The 24275-nt window shown below is 37.7% G+C and overlaps 2 protein-coding genes across 20 annotated transcripts; both read left to right on the top strand.

Moving 5' to 3' along the window:
* The first annotated feature begins 1318 nt into the window (after positions 1–1318).
* Positions 1319–15639, top strand: LOC136210020 (uncharacterized). Of its 15 annotated transcripts, none has more exons than XM_066001692.1 (11): positions 1319–1870; positions 2291–2562; positions 2658–2902; positions 3159–3550; positions 3644–3745; positions 5737–5965; positions 6037–6219; positions 6302–13864; positions 13953–14474; positions 14554–14649; positions 14988–15639. In XM_066001692.1, exons 3-8 carry the CDS (start codon positions 2861–2863, stop codon positions 6914–6916), a joined length of 1563 nt encoding a protein of 520 aa, XP_065857764.1. In that variant the 5' UTR covers positions 1319–1870; positions 2291–2562; positions 2658–2860; the 3' UTR covers positions 6917–13864; positions 13953–14474; positions 14554–14649; positions 14988–15639. The 15 variants fall into 15 exon arrangements, with proteins under 15 accessions (XP_065857764.1, XP_065857760.1, XP_065857765.1 ...); XM_066001688.1 differs by having other exon boundaries at positions 14949–15639; XM_066001693.1 differs by lacking the exon at positions 14554–14649 and having other exon boundaries at positions 14370–14474; positions 14949–15639.
* Positions 15640–16211: 572 nt separating this feature from the next.
* Positions 16212–21035, top strand: LOC136208681 (uncharacterized). Of its 5 annotated transcripts, none has more exons than XR_010677230.1 (4): positions 16212–17610; positions 17917–20374; positions 20469–20768; positions 20844–21035. XR_010677230.1 is itself a non-coding variant. In XM_065999792.1 (4 exons), the coding sequence occupies exons 3-4, from the start codon at positions 19407–19409 to the stop codon at positions 20530–20532; spliced, it is 1032 nt and encodes a 343-aa protein (XP_065855864.1). In that variant the 5' UTR covers positions 16212–16520; positions 17584–17610; positions 17917–19406; the 3' UTR covers positions 20533–21035. The 5 variants fall into 5 exon arrangements, 4 of the variants coding, with proteins under 4 accessions (XP_065855864.1, XP_065855862.1, XP_065855863.1 ...); XM_065999792.1 differs by having other exon boundaries at positions 16212–16520; positions 17584–17610; positions 20469–21035; XM_065999790.1 differs by having other exon boundaries at positions 16212–16520; positions 17553–17610; positions 20469–21035.
* The last annotated feature ends 3240 nt before the right edge of the window (positions 21036–24275 follow it).

The raw sequence follows: 24275 nt of genomic DNA, 5'->3' as shown, positions 1-24275 counted from the left end.
TTTTAACTTTTAAAACACGAACTATGAAGTTTAGACGTACGACATATTTTTTAGAACATACGTTATGTTTTTTATAACATGTGTTATGTTTTTTCGAACATGAGTTATAAATTATATTATAGAACAAATGAAAAAACGATCCATATATCTACTGATTTTTTTAGAACATTATACTTAATTTTTAGAATACAAACTATATATTTTTTAAAACATACGATAGAATATATATTTTAACTTTTAAAACACGAACTATGAAGTTTAGAACGTACGACATATTTTTTAGAACATACGTTATGTTTCTTATAACACGTGTTATGTTTTTTCGAACATGAGTTATAAATTATATTATAGAACAAATGAAAAAACGATCCAGATATCTACTGATTTTTTTAAAAAATTATACTTAATTTTTGGAACACAAACTATCACTACAAAAAAAAGGGTCTATTACGACACTTATTTAACTACGCTTTTTGAGATGCGTCTTTATATTTTAAAGTTTATCCACGCTTTTCTATTTGTGTTGGTCGGTACTATCATTTAACGACACTTTTTATTATATGTTGGTATTTTTAAAAAAGTAAAGACGCTTTAAAAAAAGCATCGTAATTTTTTTAAAATTAAAGACGGTTTAAAATTTGCATCGTGAAAAAATGTCCTGATATTTTTTTTATTTAAATATAGTTTTATTTTTTTATCCCGTATTTAATATTTAGCCATGCTTTTTAATTTGTGTCGACTTGTATAATAATTTTATGACGCTTTTAATTCTTATGGTGGAATTTGTAAAAGGTTAACTACACATTTGAAAAAAAAAACGTCTATATTTTCTGAAAATTAAAGACGGACTAAAATTTGAGTCGGTAAAAAATGTGAAAGTTTTTTTTTATTTGAAGAATTTTTTTAAATTTATCCTTATATTAAAAATTCAACCATTTATAGTGTATATACAAATATTAAGGTGATCTAAATATGAAATTGTTTAATAATAAATGACGAAAATTTATTTATTCCTTAAAAAAAAAGAAAAAACCAAAATTTAACTATATAATAATACAAATGGTTATTTGAAAATGTACTTTTTTTAATAAGATTGAAAATGTACTTTAGTATATAATATTAGTTTTGTTTCAGGAAAAAAGTATATACAATGAATATTTAATTAACTAATACATAATGTCCTTTAAAAAGAATAAAATAATACATATATTATATCACTCTGTTTTAGTAATTTCACAAAAAATAAAATAAAAAAATAAAAAACTATTTATTAGGTACCCAAACGTCAGCATCTAGAAGACTCTTTATCCCTTAGAGAACTACTGCATTTCTTTTCGAATAATAATCCCCCAAAACAAGAAGATCCAAAAAACCAATTCAAAATCCAAAAATTCCAATAAAATGGCAAGCAAGGTTATCGTTCTATCTCTTCTCCTTGTCGCCATCATCGGCATGGCATCGGCAGCCGCTCTCACCACCCCTGCTGCCACTGCCGCTGCTCCTACCACCAGCCCCGCCGCTGCTGGACCTGCTGATGATATTGGCAATGATGACGATACTGGTGCCACCGCTGGAGAACCTAGTACCGATGTTGTTGCCGGAACATTGGGCACCGGCGCTGGTGGACCTGCTGCTGCACCTGCACCTGCCGTTGGTGCTGCTGCTATCGAGTTCTATGCGGTTGCCGGAGTCGCCGCTGTTGCTGCCGACTTCTTCTAATTGTAAGCTTCTTCTTCTGATTCGGATCGCAAATATCGCTGAAAAGAGAACAAGTTTCGCAATGTAGATCTGGTTTGTGTTGCTTCATCCAACTCAAGCTGAAGAGAAAAAGAAAATGAGCAAAGAAAATAACAGCAAGAAAATTTGACAGGTCAGTTTATTTTTAATTTTATTTCTTCAGTTGATGGGTTATTTTACTGGTGAACTATTTGGTTTTGAAATATATTTTTCGGGTTTAATTACTGATGTATGGTGAATTATATACTGATGAATTTATATGGGTTTTGTAGACAAATTTTAAAAAAAAAAGTTTAGATAATATTTATTAAAATTTAATTTAATTTGATTAACTATTTTTTACTCCCTCTAAATTATTGTTACTTATTTCTAATTTTCCCTCTCTTTTTTTTTCCTTGTCTCTAATTTTCCCTCTTTTTTTCTAACTGAAAACTATTGCATTAATCACGTCTCTGCTTATTTGGTGGCCACTATCAACTTCATGCTAAGTGTTTTAATATAATTGATACTTCTTCTATTCTTATCATCTTCTCATCTTTTGTTTCTTTAACAGAGTATTCTTGTTTCAAAAATAACATATGGCAAAAAACAGATTGAGGGGAATTCATATTAGTACTGAAGGAGAAAGTGAAGCAAATGCAATGGAAAACAATCTCAGTTTAGACAGTGACAGTACTCAGCCACCTAGTGACAATGAATTGAATGAATCTCAAATTCCAATTCTAGAGCGTGAGATACAGACACCCAACAATTCTAAGTCAATTGATAATTCTGGGCAACAATATCCGTCAACCAATGAAGATGACATTGATGTAGAAATAAGAGGTAATATTTGATATATTTTTTTATGTTCTACTTATTTGTCTAGTAATAAATTTTGAATTGCCTATAATAATATTAGTTGTATGCTATTGTTCTAGACGAGCAAGGTATGGTTCGTAGAAAACGCGGGAAAACTAATGCTAAATATGTTTGGACATTGCCCGATGGACATAAGATTGTTATTCATTGCAACGATCTAGGCCAACCTATTAAAGAGGGAGCTCGTATTTTGGGAGGATGATTAGGCACAGTAGCACGAAAGAAAGAATTTTGCTCCATTGAATATACAGATTGGAGAAAAATGCCTTGTGGATGTAAAGAGGATATCATCAATTTGACTAAGGTATTAAATAATTTAAAACTTAATATTCTGATTTCTGTTTTGGTTCCTTTGGTTACTAGTTGGTGGATTTTAGTTGGCATAACAATTAAGAAATTCATTTCGATATCTGGTTACATAGAGTCTTTTGTGGAATATTATGTTGTTTAATGTATGCAAATCCTGGTCTCTGTTTATGTTCGTTCTGTTTATGTTAGTTCCTGGTTTATTGTTAGCTCATGTTAACGTTGAACTTTTTTATATGTTAACTTTGTTTCAGAAATATTTTGAGCTTCCTGACACTGAAAAGGTGAAAAAATGGGTATTGGCGTCAATTGGTCATAAATGGAAAGAGTTCAAGCATGACTTGAAGAACAAACACTTTCAGCCAGAAAAGACTAAAGAAGCAATAGAGAACAATGTTCCAACAGGAGTCTTTCCAGAGCAATGGAATAAGCTTGTGCAATATTGGTTTTCTGAAAAATCATTGGTCAATTTTTTAAAGAATATTACCAATATACTATTTAGCTTATATTACTTATTGGAAACCAATTTAATAGTTATTATTGTTATTTTCAGAAGCTTTCAGAAAAAGGCAAGGAGGCACGGTCAAAAAATAATACATTACATACCACTGGATCAAAGAGTTTTGCAAGAAAGAAAGACGAATATGTGAGTTTGTATTTTGTTTGTGGTTTATAATATGATTAATTGTTGAGTTATTATGTGTTTGTTTAATGACCTATTAATTAAATTTCATAATAGGAGGTGGTTCATGGAAAACAACCCGGGCAAATTGAATTTTTTGGAATTACTCACAAGAGACAAGATGGAAGTTTCATTAATAATCAAACACAAGAGCTTGTGGTAAGCTGTTATAAAATAATGATTATGATTCAATTATTTAAGCTCTCAAATTACAATGATATTAATTAGAAACTCCTTATGTTAATAATATATCAGGAGAGAGCGACCAATATTGTTGCTGAACGTTCTGCAACATTGGAAGGCTCCAATCTCAACACAATTGAAGAGGATGTGTTAACTTGAAGAAAAATCCTTGATCGGAGTACTTCCCTGTGAGGCGCCGTTGGGATCGGCCGGGAACACTCCGATGCCAAAGTTAGTAAGATGGATCAAGAAAACCAACGGAATTGACAAGAATTGTGAGAGTGTGTGTACCTTGATAACCTAGGGGATCAGGCTATATATAGCTGGAAGTTTGTAACCTTCAGGTAACTAGAAAGTCTCCATTAATGCTTCATTAATGGCGATTATGAGTTATCCTTAACCTGGCGGTTTAGCTAATTAATAACTCATTAATGATCTTTTATGGCCGAGTCGGCGGCCAGCCGTTATAGAGGCGAATAGTGAGATCCGCCCTTATAGATCCGCCAGCGGATCTCTTGGAGCTGATTCGTGGAGATCCGCCAACCAGCTTCCCTTTGGGGATCATTACGTGGCGTACTCTGAGACGAATATCCCTTTAGGTCCTCAGGATAATATCTCGATGTTATCAGAAGCCCCCCCAAAATGTCCTTAAAGTCCTTTAGGGCTTTTGAACTTCCGCGCGCCGTCATAAACACTTGCATTAATGAGCGCACTGTTCAACGCCATTGGATGACCGACACGTGTAGTGGACACACTGTCCTAGGAAGGAGAAAACTCCCTTCTTCTTTCTACGCTTTCTCCTTCTTCCTCATTTCTCCATTTTTCTCCTGCGCTCGAAGCTTTTCTGGGATTTCTTCAAAGTTTCGCCTCAAGCTTCCGATTTCTCATGTAAGTTCATTTTCTTTCACTCAACTTTTTCCTGGATGTTTAGAAGTTCGTCTTCATCTTCTAGATCGACTTCTGAACTTTTTAATTCCTCCCCTCCTCCTAAAATAGAAGTAGATTTTAGTTGGACCTCCTCGTCGTCGGAGAACTCCCATTCTTTCGAAGGTTCGGTTAATTCCGATTTAGCTGAGTTTAATAACTCGGCGTGTAATCATTATCAAACTCGTTCCATTAGGAATCCCTCTTTCTTTCCTTCTATCTCCGGCGTCGTTTCGTCTAGTGCCCCTAGGTGGTTTCCGGGGTCAATGGCCTCTTCTTCGATTCCCCCTAGGAAAAAGAATCCCAGAGCGGAGTCCACTCCGTCTCGTATGAGCGTCGCGGATCTAGTGGATCTGGCAAATCGCTTTCCTTGGATTAAAAACTATGAGACTCAGCTTGCCTCATCCCATCAACGTCCCTCCTGTCCGCCTAGCGGCTTCCTTACAGTGTATTGTAGTCATGTGGAGAGAGGGTTCCGACTTCCTCTTCCAAAGATGATGGCGGACATCCTCTCTTACTTCGACATCACTCAGCCAGCTACATCCTAATTGCTGGTTGGACATAGCCTTAGACTGCTATCTCGCCTCGAATTTAGGAGTTGTATATACGGGCCGTATCTTCCGAGCTTTTCACAAACCCTCAAAGAGGAAGTCCGAATCTTATCTCACGTTCGCCAAGTTCGGAGTATATTCGCCCTTTAGCGACAAAATGTCTAATGTCCATAGCTGGGATGAGAGATTCTTCTACGTGAAGATAAAGGATGGCGAACCATTGGGTTTTCCTTCAGTCTGGAATCCCAGGCCGCTACATATGGCGGGTGACATGCGTATCCTAACGGATAGTGACGAGAAGGTGGCGGAGCTCATGAAGCAAATCAAGGCGGATGCATGGACGTATGCGGATGCCTTAGCCTTCATGATGAGTGATATCCCATTGATTCGTCGGGAAGGGGATCAATTCATTTACTCAAAGATTACGCAATTTGACCAAGGTACCTTTCATTTCTTCATGAACCTTGATTATTTTAATGTTTTCTTTGGCAGGGGTTTATCTAAGGCCAATCACGCTCTTGCAGAGACACGTAGAAAGTTTTTGGAGGCTGAAGCACGCAAGAAAGATCAAGCGGTGAATCCTCAGACTATTACTGGCAAACGTCCTGCGGAAACGGTGGTTGAGCCGCCGTTGAAGAAGAGGAAACCTAACACCACTAGGGTTCCCAAGCTTATAGCGGATGCCATGAGGTCCGCCAGGCCTGTTGGAGAAATTGCTCAGGTAGGTTACCTTTGATTTCCATTTGTTTATCAAGCTCTGACCAGAGCTCTGACTCTTTCATGTTTGTGTAGACGGCGAAGCCCGATATTGGTGGATATTGGTCCACCAAATTGGGAGCCCAAGGTTCTTTTGAGAATGAAACCATCCTAAATGATCTGGATGAGGCCTTGGGTCAAGTGGGTGAGGTGCAGAGGAACTATAACCAGACTCCTGGTTCAATTCATGTTCAAAAAGGGAAGACGGAGCTCCTTTCGGTGAGTTTCTTTAGAAAGGATGTAGATAGTATTGGCTCCTTAATCCTTCTGCCTTTTGATTGAATTGTTTGTTCTTTGACAGTTGTATGCTCGCCTTCGTACCCTGGAAAATGAGCTCCTTCAGAATGTGGCGGACAAGGCAACTATCGAGAGGTTAGAGAAAGAGATAGCGGAAGCCAATTCCTCCATCGCTTCTCTTAATGCAGGTCTCGCTTCGGCGAATGCAAACCTTGCCTCTGCCACTGCCGCTTTATTTCTCAGGGATGAGGAGATTAAGAATTTAAAGGCAAAGATTGCCTCTGATGCCAAAAGCCATGAAGACGCCCTTGGAGAAGCTGAATACACGGCGGGTGTGCAGGCTTTCTATTATGGCGAGATGCTTATGGCGTACTTCTCCTTGGCGCATCCTGAGACTAACTTCACGGATCCGCAGTTCGCTGTCCCCGAACCAGAAGATGTGGCGAAGTTTAATAAAATGCCAGACGCTAAGGAGTACCTCCGTGATTACGTTCGGAGATGGATGAAGGGGCCTATGGAGGAAACCAAGCCGTCCACTACTGTCACATTGGATGAGGTTGAGGAGGTGCCCCCTGAGGCGGGTGAAGGATCGATTCCTGATCAGACTCTTCCCCTTGATCACCAAGCAAGCGCCATGAGCAAGCAAGCCGCGAAGGAGGATGCTCCCATTGTTACTTAGTTTGTTTTTATTTGTGTCATTGTAAAAACGCTTTTAAGTACGATTTGTTTTAATCCTTTTGCGGAAGCTATGTTATTTTACCTTTACGTTTGCGTAAGGAAATGTATAGGCATCTAGGATTTGTGTTGGAGTAGGTGGCCAACCATACTCCATTGTATGAACCTTTGTGAAGGTTTAGAAGCTGTTTTATTCCTTTGAGAGGAAGTAAAGCTGCCCAGGGGATCACTTTGCTACCTATTTTTGAGGTGAAGTGATCCGCCCGTAGGACTTGTGAATCCTTCTCTGGGAAGGATAAGAGAGTGTAAAGACCTTGCGTCCAAGGATCGTTTTAACTCTATTGGAGATTGGGATCCGCCTAGAGACGGATCCGCCCATAAGATTGACCCTCTTATGTATAGCGATACATTGCAAATGTGGAGAGCGTTGGATGCCTCCCCTCTTTTTAGTACTGGAATATTGATATTGCTGCAGTAAACGATAAAAAGAACATAGATAATAGAACAAATGATGTTTATTAATGGGAGAAATGCCTTATTACAGCAAGTAGGTCTTATAAGTGAGCCTCGTTAAAACCTTTAATAAGAAAAACCACATGGGAAAAAGCTTATTAAAGGAAAAAGAGTACTCAAGACCGTGTATACACTTCATTTTCTGACAAAGTATTTGCGGAGATTTTGGAGGTTCCACGTGCGTGGTAGTGTATTGCCCTCCATGTCCTGTATCTTAAATGTGGCGGATCCAATCTTCTCTACTATCTGATACGGACCTGTCCAGTTGAGCCCTAACTTGCCCTTGCCTTCTCGAGATTGGACTTTATCAGCTTTACGGAGCACAAGATCACCCACATTCACAAGCTTGGCATTTTTATCATGGTAAGCTGCAATCCGCTGTTTATAAGCCGCCATGCGTACATAGGATTGATCCCTGCGATCCTCTATTTGATCCAGATGTTCTCTTAGCTGTTTACCATTGTCTTCTTCACAATAAAAAGCCACTCGATCACTGGGGACTTGTATTTCAACTGGAATTACAGCCTCAACACCGTGAGAAAGGGCAAATGGCGTTTCCCCTGTGGCCGTCCTTGGGGTAGTGCGGTAGGCCCATAGAACACTTGTCAGCTGGTCCGCCCACTTCTTATCATGCTCTCCTAATCTCTTTTTTTATCCCTTTTACTATCGTCCGATTGGTAACTTCAGTCATCCCGTTGGACTGGGGATAATAAACGGAGGCGAATCTGTTTAGGATGCCCAACCCTTCACAGAAAGCTTTGAATTCGTCACAGTTGAACTGCGTTCCATTATCGGTGATGATGGTATGTGGAACACCGTATCTTCCTACGATGTTGTCTTTGACGAATTCCACCATTCGTTCTGCAGTAATGGAGGAAACAGCTTCGGCCTCTACCCCATTTGGTGAAATGGTCCACTGCCACTACCACGTACCTTCTTTACCGGCGAGTCGGAGGAAATGGGCCTACAATGTCTATTCCCCAGAGGGCGAAAGGACGTCCTTCCAGGATTGGCCTCTGAATGTGTTTGGCAGTATGTGATTCATTCGCATGAATCTGACAATTGTGACAAGACTCTACCAATTTTTGGGCATCCAATTCAGCCGTGGGCCAGTAGAAACCTGCTAACCTGGACTTTTTCAAGATGGCGGCGGATGCTTCATGTGCCCCACATGATCCCTCATGTAGCTCCTTGAGGATTTGTTGTCCTTCTTCCGGTAGAATGCACTTCAACCAAGGATGACTAAAGGACTTTCTGTAAAGGCAGTCATTGATCACGGAGAAATAAGCAGCTCTCCTAACTATCCGTCGTGCCTCTTCTTTGTCCTCAGGTAAGGTTCCCTTCAGCAGATATTGGCGGATGACTGATCTCCAATCATCCTCCACTGTTGTAAGTAGAGAAACTTCCTCTGAGGCGAATGCTGGAGCTATTTTAACTTCGAAGGGACAATCCGGATCCGTCCAGTTCTCCTCACAGGAGGCCATTTTAGCCAAATGATCTGCCTCTGTGTTGGACTCCCTTGGTACGTGAATCAGTTCCCATTTAGTTTCCTTAGCTTCAAGGTGATCCAGCAACTTTTTGACTTCCGCTACATATTTGGCCAGAACCTCGTCTTTCACCTCGTAATTCTTGATTACCTGGTTGACCATTAGTTTAGAGTCGCTATAGATCACGATCCGCCCCGGAGTGATTTCTTTGAGTAGGCGTAATCCCAATATCAGAGCTTCATATTCAGCAGCATGATTAGTGGCATGGAAATTTAATTTTGCTGCGTATCGTAATTTTATGTATTGGGGACCCTTGATCACAACGCCTACGCCAGCTCCATCCGCCGAGGAGGCGCCATCGGTGTACATTGACCATTCCTCTATCAGAGGCTTGGGATGATCTATCCCTTCGTCAGTGAATTCATTCACGAAGTCCGCCAGGACCTGACTTTTTAAAGCTGACCTGCTTTCATACCTCACATCGAATTCGCCCAGGCGGATTGCCCATTCCATCAGTCTTCCCGAAGTGTCTGGTTTCTGCAACACCTTTCTCATTGGTATATTTGTTCGCACCACTACAGTATGCGCCTGAAAATATGGCCTAAGGCGGATTGCTGTGGTTACAACAGCCAGTGCCATTTTATCAAGCTTTGAATACCTGGTTTCGGCGTCTTTCAGAACCTTGCTCACGTAATAAATCGGAAACTGCTGGCCATCCTCTTCTCGTATCATGACCGTGCATACGGCTTTGTCCGTGACCGATACATACATGTAGAGGTCTTCTCCCTTCAAAGGTCGACTCATCATAGGTGGCTCTGTGAGGAACCGCTTGATTCCTTCGAAGGCTCTTTGACAATCCTCATTCCACTCGAATGCCTTTTGCTTCTTGATGACTTCGTAAAAGGGCTGGCATCTGCGAGCCCAACAGGAGATAAACCTGCCCAAGGCTATGATACGCCCGTTAAGGCGTTGTACCTCTCTGATATTCCGCGGCGCTTTCATTTCTAGGACTGCCTTAACTTTGTCAGGGTTTGGGCTAACTCCTTTTTCGCTGATCATGAACCCTAAGAATTTTCCATATGTTGCCCCGAAAGTGCACTTCTCTGGGTTTAACTTAATGTTGTGGCGTCGGAGTACGCCCAGTACCTCCTTTATATCATCTGCATGCTTTTCTACGGTCGTACTTTTGATGATCATATCATCTACATAGACAGAATAATTACCCATTTTACTATCTGCGAATATCTTGTTCATCATCCTCTGATAAGTTGCACCTGCGTTCTTAAGCCCGAAGGGCATAACTTTGAAACAATAAGTGGCTTGGTGTGTTACGAACGAGGTCTTGATTCTATCTGAGGGCTCCATAGGGATCTGATGATAACTTGACTTCACATCAGTAAAGGAGTACATTGCGTGACCGGCAGTTCCATCTACAAGCATATCAATACATGGCAAAGGATAGTTGTCTTTGGGGCAAACTTTATTGAGATCTGTGAAGTCAATGCACATACGGTAAGATCCGCCAGCTTTTTTCACCAAAACGACGTTCGCCAACCACTGAGTGTAAAGCACCTCTTCAATGGCATCCGCCTTTTGGAGCTTGGCGATCTCTTCCTCTATCACCTTCTGCCTTTTCGGGCCATGATTTCTCCGTTTCTGAGCCACAGGAACTGCATCCTTATCAATGTTGAGCTTGTGAGTGATTACGTCTGGGCTGATTCCGGGGAGAATTTCATCCTTCCATGCGAAGACATCTTCTGCCTCGCGGAGCACTTTGGTGATTGCATTTTTAATTTCATCTTTGAGCCCTTTGGCCATTCGCACCTGCTTTTCATCCGCCATAAGGTACATTTCGGTCTCGCCCAAGGCCATCGTGAGATAAGAGCTGTAACTTCGGAGATAAAAGGTCGTCCGAGGATGATATTGTAAGCTAACTGACCATCCAAGATCGAAAATTCTAAATCTCCCCTCCAAACTTGGTCATCATCTGTAAGCTCACAGTCCAAAGTAACTTGTCCTTTTGTTTGAATAGTATGTCCTGTCACTCCCAAGATATCGACCACGGTCGGCTCTACTTGAACAGGATCAATCATGAGTTTGGCGAAAGCTCCTCTGGTGATGACATTGCATGAACTTCCAGTATCAATCATTACCCTTTTCATCTCCCAGCCTTCCACCATCATAGTCACGACCAGTGCATCCGCATGGGGTAGTATCTCAGGACCTGCATCTGAAAAGGGTCGATTTAATGATGTCCTGTCAAGGGCGGTAGTCCTTGCCTTTTTCAACGTTGGCTGGTACCCAGGTCCGCCTGCTATGACATTGATAGTACCCTTTCCCTTCTTCTTTGGGTCCTCCTTGGATCTGTCACCATCTCCTCTCTTGCCTTCAGTTTGGATGAACCGGTCCAATTTGCCTCTTTCTATGAGACGCTCAATTTCTCGAGCTAACTCCCAACATGCATCAGTGTCGTGGCCATTTTTCCTGTGATACTTGCAATAGTTTTTTGGATTTTTACCATTATTGGTGTACTCCCCTCCTTTTGGTTCGGGGTATGAAATGCTCCGCTTGTGTTGACTGTTCTCGATCCACATAAGAACTTCACTTTTAGAAGCATTAAGAGGTGTGAAGGAGGTGACAAACATTGATTTTCTCTTAGAATCTCTTCGCCGGTTTCTAGAGTTAGAGTCCTGACGTTTGTCTCTGTCTCTATCTCGGGGACGAGATTCGCCTTTGTCCTTCTTCGGCGATGATGGCGAACCTCGGCGAATGTCATCCACCTCTATGAAATCCTTACAACGTTCCATTAACTCTGCCATGCTGGTGGGTTTCTTTCGAATGAGATCTTCCTGCAGACTCTTACAGGTGGTGTTTCTTACGAAACATTCCACGGCTACGGAGATATCTACATCGACAATTTGTATACACAACTGGTTGAAACTGTCCACATACTCCCGAAGGGACTCGTTCGCCTTTTGCTTTAACTCAAAAAGCTTTCCAGATTTCACCACTGGAGGAATACAGCCGGCGAATTTAGCACAAAATTCCCTGCGCAATTGATCAAAGCTGTTTATCGAACCTGGAGGTAAAGATTGAAACCACAAATAAGCTGGGCCCCCAGCGTGGTAACAAACATTTTGCAGAGCACGGGCTCGGTGGCACGGTTGAGTCTAAGCAGTATTCGATACTTTCTAACGTGAGCTTCTGGATTGTCATTTCCTGTATATATCGCAAGATTGGGGATTTTAAAGGCTCTGTCTGTTTCCTCCGCTTCAATCCAAGCTGCGAAAGGCGAATCCCTATTGGCGAATGGATTATGCCTAGCATTTTCTTCATTCATACGGAGCACCAAGGCTCTAACTCTATCATCAAAATTTTCTGGATTCGCCCTTGGACGACCTCTTCGTGGCGATCTGCTAGGAGAAGAAGAAGAAGAACTTGAATCAGACGATGGGTCTGATGGCGAACGCCTTCCTCCATTACCGCGTCCACTTCCTCCTCCGCCTCCTCCTCCACCACCACCTCCCCCTCCGTTTCCTCCATCTGGGGGAGTCGGACCGTTTCCTCCCCCCTGGCCTCCCGGCGGGATGTGCCCAACAGTTCCTGAAGGCGGTGGCGGTGGTGGACCACTTGCATGGGATGTCTTTTTTGGCCTTTTACTTCGCCTACGGCCAGTAGATGGGGGCGATCTGCCACGACGGGAGGATCTCGCTCGTCGGGGCGAAGGGGACCTGGTCCGCTTACCTTTCTCTTTTCTATGCTTCTTGTGAGTTGGCCATTTAGATCCGCTAAGGGATAAATTCGTCCGTGGACGCCTGGGTACATTGGACCCGCCAAGATTCAACCCTGGACCCCCAGATCCGCCAGGAAGGGTCGTATCATTTCTTTGACTTCCTTCTCCAGGGAATAACTCCCGATTAATTGGTCGCTCGCCACCGGATGTCGTGGCAGTTATCATGGAATCCGTGTTGTGAGCTTGAAGGAACGAAGAGCTATAGGCACCTGGTCCAAGGCCAAAGTTTAAAGGCCAAGATGAAACGGTCGATGTAGACATCGTGCTCCAACGTGGAGGAAGAGTCATGAATGTTCGAAGGCGATTCCCTATCTCAAGTCCATATCGCGCCTCAATATCTTGAGCACACATATTGATAAAAGCAGCTGTAGGCATGTTACTGTCGACATGCGTTATAGGAGCAGTTGTCCCAGTGCGACCAGCACTAGATGGTGTAACTAACGGCGTTTCAATCCCTGAGGAGGGATTTTGACCTCCGTTGGTCATTGCGTTTTCAGCGTGAAGGAAAAACCCTTTATTTGATTAAGGATTCCACGATCACCGCACCAATGTTAACTTGAAGAAAAATCCTTGATCGGAGTACTTCCCTGTGAGGCGCCGTTGGGATCGGGATCGGCCGGGAACACTCCGATGCCAAAGTCAGTAAGATGGATCAAGAAAACCAACGGAATTGACAAGAATTGTGAGAGTGTGTGTACCTTGATAACCTAGGGGATCAGGCTATATATAGCTGGAAGTTTGTAACCTTCAGGTAACTAGAAAGTCTCCATTAATGCTTCATTAATGGCGATTATGAGTTATCCTTAACCTGACGATTTAGCTAATTAATAACTCATTAATGATCTTTTATGGCCGAGTTAGAGGGTATGGACTTGGAGTTACTAGTAGGCAATTGTTTGGAACTGATTTTCAGCCAAGGAAAAGGGCACATCATGATTTTATGCTTCAAAGCCAAATTGAAGAAATTCATGACACTTATGATGCGAAGATTGCTGACATAAAAGAATTCTATGAGGAAAAGATGATAGAAATGAAGAATGAGCATGAGGGTAAGATTAGAGAAACGAAGATTGATCATGAAATTAAGATGGTGGAAATTCAGAAGAATGTGGATATACTTAATTCTAAAATGTCACGTTTTGACAACCACTTTAGCGGGGTAAGTATTCTACAAGCATAGATATATGATTATACTTTATTTATAATATATGAGAACATAATTTGATTCTAAGATGTTTTTTTTCCAGACTCATATTCGATATAGAGAATCACAAAGTTATCACATGGTGTCTAGGAAATGAAATGAAGCCGGGAGAAAAGCATGGCACTGCTTTTTTTTATTTTTGATTTATTTAAATCTTTATTTTGCTATTTTATTCAGTTAAGATATTAGATTAGTTTTCTAACTTGATGTTATGGGATGTTTTAGATATACATTAGAGTGTCATGTTATGAGATATTTTTTACAAATTTTGTTTTGATTTACTGTGATGGTTGCTAAGCTGCTGGTAGAACCTAGGATAATATGGGAATAGGCTAGTGATTAATCTTTTGAAATACATCTTTGACATTTTTTTTTATGTATGAATGATTTGATCTGATTTGGTACTTAAAGATGCTTCTTTCTTTTTGATTGATTTTTCAATAATAGTAGTTTATTTTAGTTCAAGTTTTGGAGATTAACCAGGAATGGCTGATGATAGAAAAGAGGTGTCGAGGACTCAGAAGGTAACTTGGAGCTGTGTTTGACTAGGGTGCTATACTATAAGGTGATTGTTATTCTAAAATGTCTCGTTTTGAATAATGCATGTAATGGTTGTTATTGAATAAATATTTGCTTTGAATAAGGGAGCACACTTTAGAGCAATCTGAACCAAGCACAAGCTTCAATTATAAATTTGAGATGATTTGGAACTGACAGAGTTTGAAATTCTTTGAAAGCAGGTCAATTTCATATTCAACTTGCAGTTCAATAGACTAGATAGTATGTTGTCTTTTTTTTATACATTCCTGATTTTAGTTAGATTTGTGATTACCGAGGATGTTTGTGTGTCAATTTTGTCCTTCAACTTAGCTAATACTGGCGATTTTGTCATTTGATTGAATTTCTAAAATTTGATGATATTGCATTTTAGGTGTTTCGGTGTCTTGTAAAGGAGTTATATCCACTTTCATTTAATTTTTTAAATTCTGAAATTCCATTGATGTTTTAGCAGTTTGATAGTCTAATCTGTCATATTTAGCAAGAGCAGCTGCACTAAGCAGAGTTCCAACATTAGCAGGAGCAGCAAAGGCAGTAGCCCTTATTCAACCTACACTTAAAGGAAAGCTAAACGGGATAGCCTTTCGTTTTCCAATCCCGAATGTATCAGTTGTAGACTTGGTTGTTCATGTTACAAAGAGATATTCGCAGAAGAAGTGATTGCAACATGCAAAGAGTGCAGACAGGGAGCTTAATGGAATCCTATCAATATGTGATGAACCCCTTGTTTCAGTCGATTTCAGGTGCCTAAATGTAGATTCATCAGACTCTGGTTATGGGTGATGATATGGTTAAGGTTATTATTGCTTGGTATGATAATGAATGGGGTTACTCATAGTTGGTGCTTTGGCTCATATTGTTGCCAACAACTGGAACTAAACAACATCATCGTATTCAACTAATTGATGCCCTTTTCGTCTTCCTCATTTTCATTTGTAATTTCTGCATTATTTTCCAATTTTCTTTTATTCTTTTGTATAATTATTTACTATATATTGTTTAGGAGCAGATGTTTTCCCATAGTTTACGTTCTTCAATAAGCATTAAGAAATGTAATATTAACAAATGTAATAATTGACCCTTCATATGTGTATTATGTATTCTAGAGGATTCACATTCAACTCATGTTTGATATTTACATCAATCTAATGAAATGTTTTAATTCTCTTGCAGTATGTGTTTTTTTGTTTCAACAACTTGAAAATCAATTAAATTGTAAAATTATAAAGAGTTTTATGAAATAGATCCTAAACTCTAAATAATTATTAAAATGAAAATCCAGAAACACACATTAATACGTTGATTGTATTCTAGAGTCTTCTTTTTGTGAATTTTCTTGCCATTATTTTAGTTTGATTATATACAGACACTTTTTTATAAAATGTACAGTTCCCAGTTTGATTCATATACTAATATTTGTTTGTATGTAGTTTTTGCTGAAACGTATTTATATAAGAACTGTATAAAACCGTGAAAACGTGAAAAATCACGTGAAATTGTAATCTGATAAATGACATCCCTAAGTTCAATAAATATGGACTACATGGTTAAAGAAATATAAAGTTTAGAGGTAAATGTTATGAAAAACAAAAACTTTAGGGGACACAATTAAAAATTGACAAGACAAAGGGAGAAAAAGTACAAATTTCCAACTAAACTCAATGGAGCTAGCCTAGAAGTCTAATGGATCAGGTAATATATAAATTAGTATATTATTATAAAAGTTAAAACACGCAAAATAAAAACAATAAAACCTATCCCCCATTCTTATCTCGTCCGCTATGCCATCTCTTTCTCCTGTATAGGTATGCAGCAACCAAATTCACAAATTCTCCAATTCAGTTCTCGCATCCAACCTCCTATTCTATAGTCGATATCAGATCCTTTTTCACATCTGCAGTTTCCAAACATACCTTCTTGCTTCTTTCCTCTCTGGTAATCTATATGCCCTGACGGCATCTTTCAGTCTTAGATCGGAAATCAATCGAGTGTACCCATTTAACAAAGTAAGCACAATTGAACAAAAGAAAGAAGCTCAAGCACGGGTCTTGAGGTTAGTTAATTCAATTGTTTTATTTTGGTTCATGTGAAGCAGCCAATTGCTGTGTTCTAAAAATTTAGGATTTTTTGCATTACACCACACAATGACCTAGATTATTGCTAGAAATCTCTATATAAATTCTATGTTGAGTTAGGATTGTTTGCTATCATACATATGAATATTTTGAGTTGATTACTTTCATAACGGACTTTATGTTAATAAATGGTAAAGATTCAGGGATTTCTATATCCAGTTTTGAAGATGAGAGACTATAAAGAAAGTTAGAACTAAGTTGAGCAGCCATGTATAATTTTCCCCATTATTTGTCATCCTCCATAATGTAGAACTGTACCATCCTCCATAATGAAGAACTCTACCTAAGTGAAAGTGAGAAATGTGGTAATATTATTGAATATTATGATAATGTCAAGATGCCTAACTGTTTAAACATATAATTAGCACCCCTATGAAAATATTTTGATTTGGCTTGAAAGTTAGATACATTGAAGTGTCTGTCAGATATCAATACTGCATTTTCTGTGGGGTGGGCACTTGTGATAGTTAAAAGACCTAAGAAGTTTGAAGTATTGATGTGTATGTACTCTGAATCTTAGGTTCCTTGTACAAATTGGCAACAATAAAAATTCATGGTTTTACTTCTCCCAGGGATGGATCTAGAACGAGTAGGGAAGGGGCTTGAATAAGCTTTAATTTTACGATAAAGACATCCGAGAAAAATTCAATTAAGTACTCAGACTTTAGAGCAGTCCATGTCAGTAAATTCGGGATTAGCCAGTGATTTCTCGTTGTTCTCATTCTATGATGCATTTTTTAAAATATTTGCTTTTATATATCCTCTGACTTATTATTTTGTACATTGATCCCGTGACTTATAATAATGTTTGTGTTTGTCCATTGATTTATATTTTGTGACATTCACTACTGATGTATAACAATCACATTTGCTTCAATTTAGACAGAAAGCATGTATATAAAGAGATCAGTCATATGTTTGCTTTTTTATGGTTGCTAATCGTAACACAGTTATTATTATATTTCACCAATTGGACAAAAGGAAGAAGATCAAGCACCTGGTCTTGAGGTTAGTTAATTCAATTGTTTTATCTTCATTTATAATTTAGAGTTACATACAATATACTATGAATCCTCCACTCAAAATTTATTGTAAAGCAGCCAATCGTTATGTTCTAGAAATTTAGGATTTTTGGCATTACACCACACAATGACCTAGATAATTGTTAGAAATCTCTATATAAATTCTATGTTGAATTAGGATTATTTGTTAGAATCTTACATATGACTATTTAGGATTTGTTCAAATACTTATATATCCTATATTCAATGCATAAAATGTTAATATTTTTATGTTTTTTATTCTTCTTATTAGAAATGGATAAAAGCTGGATGATTGAATCTAGATCAAGTGGTGCATATGTAACTGGTGTATCGGATTTTATCAAGTTTGCAGTTGAAAAAACAGCAGTGAATGGATTTATTGCCCATGTAAGAAATGTTATAATAGATATTCATATGATGCACAAATTGTTCATGAACACCTAATATGGAATGGTATATTGGAAGGATACAAAAAATGGGTTTTTCATGGGGAGTCAGCAATATTATCATCATCAAATGATACACCTAGTTCTTCTAATGCTACAAGTAGTACTAGGCAATCAAATTTGGACGGGGAGTATGAAATTCAAGGGCTTCTTGGAGATGCATTTGGAATTATATCGACGATGGTAATTACAATGATTTGCCAACTTTTAGCTCGCCTATTGAAATGGATAACAATGAACAATCAATAGGTGATAATCCTCCTAGCAACTTGTCGTCCGAGAATGATGGTAGAACCAGGTTCCAACAACTAATTCAAGATTGTGATCAAGTACTATATCCGGGATGTACGGGATTCTCAAAAATATCATTTATTTTGAGATTGTACCATATTAAGTGTTTAAATGGCTGGTCCGGAACATCTTTTAGTATGTTGTTAGAACTATTGGTCGAAGCATTTTCGAAGGACACAAAGTTGCCATCGTCTCACTATGAAGCAAAGAAATTGATCAAAGAATTAGGATTGGGGTATGAAAAAATCGATGCTTGTCCAAATGATTGTTCGTTATATTGGGCGGAGAAGAAGAACGATGAACGTTGCTATGTATGTTTGACATCAAGAAGAACGATGAACGTTGCTATGTATGTTTGACATCAAGATGGGTGATTAACAATGAAAAGAAAAATGAATTGATGGAAGATGAGAATGACAAACCAAATAAAAAAAAGGCAGCTAAAGTCTTGCGTTATTTTCCTTTGATACCGAGGCTGAAAAGGCTTTATATGTCTTCAAAAACTGCTTCTTCCATGAGGTGGCATACTGAAGGCAGGAATAAAGATGGAAAATTAAGGCACCCGACTGATGGATTAGCTTGGAAAGAGTTTGATAAGCGATATCCAGAATTTGCAACAGATCCACGTAGTGTGCGACTTGGCTTAGCTAGTGATGGTTTTAATCCTTTTGGAACGATGAGTACTACATACAGTACATGGCCAGTTGTTTTGATTCCTTACAACTTACCCCCGTGGGCTTGTATGAAACAATCATCATTGATATTATCCATGGTCATTCCAGGAGAAAAAGGTCCTAGAAATGATATTGATGTTTTCTTGCAACCTCTGATTCAAGAACTGAAGCAGTTATGGGATGGTGTTGATGCGAACTTCAAGTTAAGAGTTGCACTGATGTGGACAATTAACGATTTTCCTGCTTATGCCAATTTATCAGGTTAGAGCACTAAGGGGCGTGTTGCTTGTCCATCTTGCGGGGAATCAACTCATTCTCATTGGTTAAAAAATGGGAGAAAATTTTGTTACATGGGTCATCGAAGGTGGTTAAGCAATGATCATCCTTTTCGATATGAAAAGGATCAATTTGATGGCACTGTGGAGTTACGGCCAGCGCCATTTCCACCTTCAGGCACTGAAGTACTTAGGAAATTACATGGTGTGAATTTTGTTTATGGAAAAGCAACTAAATCAAATAAGAAACGCTATAGAAAGAAAAATGACAGCTCCAGAATTCAACCTAATGGTCAACAATCTAGTGCTAATAATGATACGATGCATGTTGAAGATGCATATATTGTTGATGATGACTCTGGACCTTGTTTATGGAAGAAAAGAAGCATATTCTTTGATCTTCCTTATTGGGAGTTCAATCTTCTACGTCATAATTTGGATGTCATGCATATTGAGAAAAACATTTGTGATAATTTGCTTGGTACTTTACTCAATCTTGATGGCAAGAGCAAGGACAACTACAAAGAGAGGCTTGATTTAATCGATATGAACATTAGACATGAACTTCATCCCACTGGACATGCTAGTTCTATCCGTTTGCCACATGCTTGTTACACCATGTCTTCACAAGAAAAGGAAATATTCTTGACTGTTTTGAAAAATATGAAGGTCCCTGATGGTTATGCTTCAAATATTTCAAGATGTGTGAATTTGAAAGAGCGCAAAATAATTAATCTCAAAAGTCATGATTGTCATGTTCTTATGCAAGACATTCTTCCTATTGCTTTAAGAACTTGTTTGCCTCGTCAAGTACTTGCTGTTGTGACTGAGTTATGCTCATTTTTTAAGGCACTATGTAGCAAAACCCTTGATTTAAATGAACTTAATCTTTTAGAATCAAAGGTGGCTGAAACACTTTGTCGATTGGAGAAGACATTTCTTCCGAGCTTTTTTACTATTATGGTTCACTTGACCATACATTTAGTTGCAGAAGCAAGACTTGGAGGTCCTGTGCATTATAGATGGATGTTTCCAATTGAAAGGTTAGATTTTTCATCTTATTTTCCTACTGATTGTCATAATAGTTTTTGCAAAATTACTAATTACAATTTTATTTATGAATTATAAACTCCTAAGGGACTTGGTTCGGTTCAAATCAAATGTTCGAAATAGAGCACATCCAGAGGGTTCAATTGCATAAGGTTATGTTGCAGATGAATGTTTGGCGTTTTGCTCACGATATCTTCAAGGGGTGGAAACAACTTTCAATCGCCCACAAAGAAATTTTGATCGTGTTGATAATGTTGAAAAGTATATGTTCTCATCTGGAGGACAACTTTTAGGCAAAATAGAATGTGCACTTCTTGATGATATGACATTTGCACAAATTCATCGTTACGTGTTGCTTCATTATGATCAAATAAGTCCATATCAGAGGTTTTTTTTTATCTTATTTCATTTCAATTCTTATTAATTCAAATTATATGTCAGTGATTTTTGAAATTATGATAGTGAATTTTTGGCTAATCAACGAAGAACATATCGTCCCCAACGATCTACACAACGCATTGAGTAGAAGTGGCTTCTAGAAAAGTTTCCAGAGTGGCTTGTAAACCATGTAATTTACTTTGGAGTTATGATAGATGAATGTTAGATTAACATATTTTTGCCAAATATAATTTGAAGTTATTTTTTCATGTTTTATATGATATGTTAGGTGCAAAAAATGACCAACAACAATACTTCAGAAGAAATAGTATCCATTGTTAGAGGACCAAATAATGTAATCAGAAGATTTAGTGGGTTCATGATAAATGGTTTTAGATTCCACACAAAAATTTGTGAAAAACTTCACAAAACTCAAAATAGTGGTGTGGTTGTGGAGGTGGAAGGGATTTCTTATTACGGGGTTCTTAGTGACATAATAGAGCTGGATTATTACAAGAAATTTAAAATTGTGATGTTTAGATGTGATTGGGTTGATGTTAGTTCGATGGGTGTCAAAAAGGATGAAAATGGTTGCACTTTGGTTAATTTTTCTATGTTAATCCATAGAGGTGATAATTTGGAAGATGATCCTTTTGTTTTCTCATCTCAAGCAAAACAAGTTTTTTATGTACAAGATCCTAAGCATAAAGATTGGTTTCAAGTGGTCCATACAAAACCAAGAGATCTATATGATACGGGTGCTTCTACACAACTTGAAGATGAGGATGCATACACTCAATGTATGCCCCATAATATGACTTCAACTGTTGACCTTAACGAGCCTCTAAATGTATGCCCCAACAACACGAATTCCATTCTTCTGTTGATCTGCAATTTGAGGAAGTTCATATTAGTCTAATATAATCCAATTGTTTTAATAAGAATAGCAGGTATTGATGAATTTCGATTGTTCCACAGTGAGTTGCAATGCATATGCTCTTTTTCTTTAATCAAAGTTGCAACTCTAATAAACTCCACTAAGATTTCTTAAATAGTGGTAATTGATTTGATGCACTGAAAAGCAATAATATAAAGAAGGCTAACCATAAGTAAAACCAACAATATCTTACAAGCTAGTTAAATAAAGAGGAATTTACACAGAAAATAAACTCTCAATGTTTAATTACAGTTAACTATCCTCTATAATTGTCTTTTATCATTCCCTTATATTTAATTCTATTTTTGTCAAATTATAGTTAACTGCATTAGAAACTGACATTAGAAAAAAGGGATAGTTTAAAAAATAGAAAACTGAAACGTCATTTTCTTTCCTTCTCCCCTTTTTCATCTGTGATGCTGGAGAAAAGCGAGAAACATTGGCAGAATCATTTCGGCATCGGAAGTAAGGCCAACAATGGCTTCCGTTGATAAAAAATGTGTAAATACTGAACTATTTTATGTACAAGATCATACTGCCGAAAGGCTAATAATAGCTTCCATTGATAAAAATGTTATAAGTTTAATAAAATTTGACATAGTTGTATTATTTTCTTAAGAATGAGTAATTTGTAATAAATCAAATCTTTCTTGACTTTTCTGTAACTTACCCTTAAATAAATACTTTTCTATAAAAATAAAAAATAAAAAGGGACTAGTAGAAAGAAGGTATGAGTAGCAACATAAGTGCAAACTCTATAAATTTATCCTTTGGATATATGATTAAAGCAGTATTTGGACCCTGATTTATCCAGGATCTTAGTTTTTGACCTTTGATATATTGTTTGGTTACATTTATCCATGACTAATTCAAAATGTCAATCTTTGCATCCTAACCTATTATTTGGTTATATTTGCCCATGATCTATCTAAAATTGGTGAAATCTCAACCAGTTGAGATTTCACCAATTTTAGATAGATCAGGGGCAAATGTAACCAATAATGGGTAAAGGGGAAAAAATAAGCATTTAGGATAGACCAGGAGCTAAATGTTACTAAATAATAGGTTAGGGGCAAAAAACTAAAATTTTGAATAGGTCAAGGACCAAATACTATTTTAAGCGTTGAATATATTAAGTACATACAATAACTTTCCAACAGTAGCAAAAAAATGTAATACATTCTTGTTCTGAGAAATTACATTTGATTATCTTAGTGAAGGACTCAAGGCTATGAAAAGTTACCTTTACTTTTGATAGCTCCACCGTTCAATGGAAGAAAGGAGAGATTAATCGCATAAATAGAAAGACCAAAAGTAGATGTTGATAACCTAGAAAAAAGAAACAACAAAGCAAACAAGACAGTAGAGATAAAGATCAGATTAAGAAAGAACAATGCGTACCAAGAGAAGCAACAATTAGTTTCATTGCAGAAATTATGCTTAAAATGAAAAAATCAAACAAAAAGTATACCATCGCCAAAATCAAAAGTCATGTTCTTCAACATCCTCTCTGACCCAATTTAGAGGCTCGTTAAGGTCAACAGTTGAAGTCATATTATGGGGCATACATTGAGTGCATGCATCCTCATCTTCAAGTTGTGTAGAAGCACCCATATCATATAGATCTCTTAGTTTTGTATGGATCACTTGCTTAGAATCTTGTACATAAAAAACTTGTTTTGCTTGAGATGAGAAAACAAAAGGATCATCTTCCAAATTATCACCTCTATGGATTAAAACCTGTTGTTCTTATTAAAACAATTGGATTATATTAGACTAATATGAACTTCCTCAAATTGCAGATCAACAGAAGAATGGAATTCGTGTTGCCAGTAACAAATTTAATGTCGGGAAAAGTTGGATATAGGCTGGTCAACTGTCTAAACCATGTGGTAAGTTAGAATATGTTATCCAATGATTTTCTTCTTTACCATTTATTCAGAATTATGTATGAAAATATTTGCTTCTGTTCTTTGAGGTTTCTATAGATACCAAACCTTAGAAATATGTTTCTCGAATCTAACTTCTATGTAATTGGACTACTTTGATGCTATTTAAACTTTTATATGACTTGACTACTTTGAGGCTACTTAGAAGCAAGCTTCCATTTATGCATAACCCATTTTGAACTTATCATGTTTTTTTTTTGTGATTGGTATTGTACATCATCAAGTGCTTGTGATGCTTTTACTAATTGATATCAATGGATGTATGTTGTCTTGATAATTGTAATTTGGAAATTAGAGCTCATTGTAGCCTCCATTAGATGATGATAGTTGAAATTGCTCTTGCAATTTGTTTATATTTGTTTGTGCAGTACTAGCAAAAATTGTTAAACTGCTCAACTTGAAGGCTGTGGATCAGTATGAGGTTTGCAAGAGAAGGAAATAAAAGTGACAGAAGAAGAATTTCAATAACAAATGAGGAGAAGTGGCTGATGCTTGCAATTCAGTTAAGCAAAAAAAAAAATGATAATCACATTCTTTTTAATTCTTTTATAAGCTTATTATAAATTGTGATAAACAACAACTAAGATATTTTGCAATTATTGATATATTTTTTGGATAATTATTAATAAT

This window comes from Euphorbia lathyris, chromosome 10, assembly GCF_963576675.1.
Source record: "Euphorbia lathyris chromosome 10, ddEupLath1.1, whole genome shotgun sequence".
Classification (NCBI taxonomy): Eukaryota; Viridiplantae; Streptophyta; class Magnoliopsida; order Malpighiales; family Euphorbiaceae; genus Euphorbia; species Euphorbia lathyris.
This window is presented reverse-complemented; position numbering and strand designations above follow the sequence as displayed.

Coding starts and splice junctions, on each gene's coding strand:
- LOC136210020 (XM_066001681.1), top strand. CDS start 2,861: ATGCCTTGTGGATGTAAAGAGGATATCATCAATTTGACTAAG. Junction 3,551..3,643: donor CAAGAAAGAAAGACGAATAT/GTGAGTTTGTAT, acceptor ATTTCATAATAG/GAGGTGGTTCATGGAAAACA. Junction 5,966..6,036: donor CTGTTGGAGAAATTGCTCAG/GTAGGTTACCTT, acceptor ATGTTTGTGTAG/ACGGCGAAGCCCGATATTGG.
- LOC136208681 (XM_065999792.1), top strand. CDS start 19,407: ATGGGTCATCGAAGGTGGTTAAGCAATGATCATCCTTTTCGATATGAA. Junction 20,375..20,468: donor TGGATGTTTCCAATTGAAAG/GTTAGATTTTTC, acceptor TAAACTCCTAAG/GGACTTGGTTCGGTTCAAAT.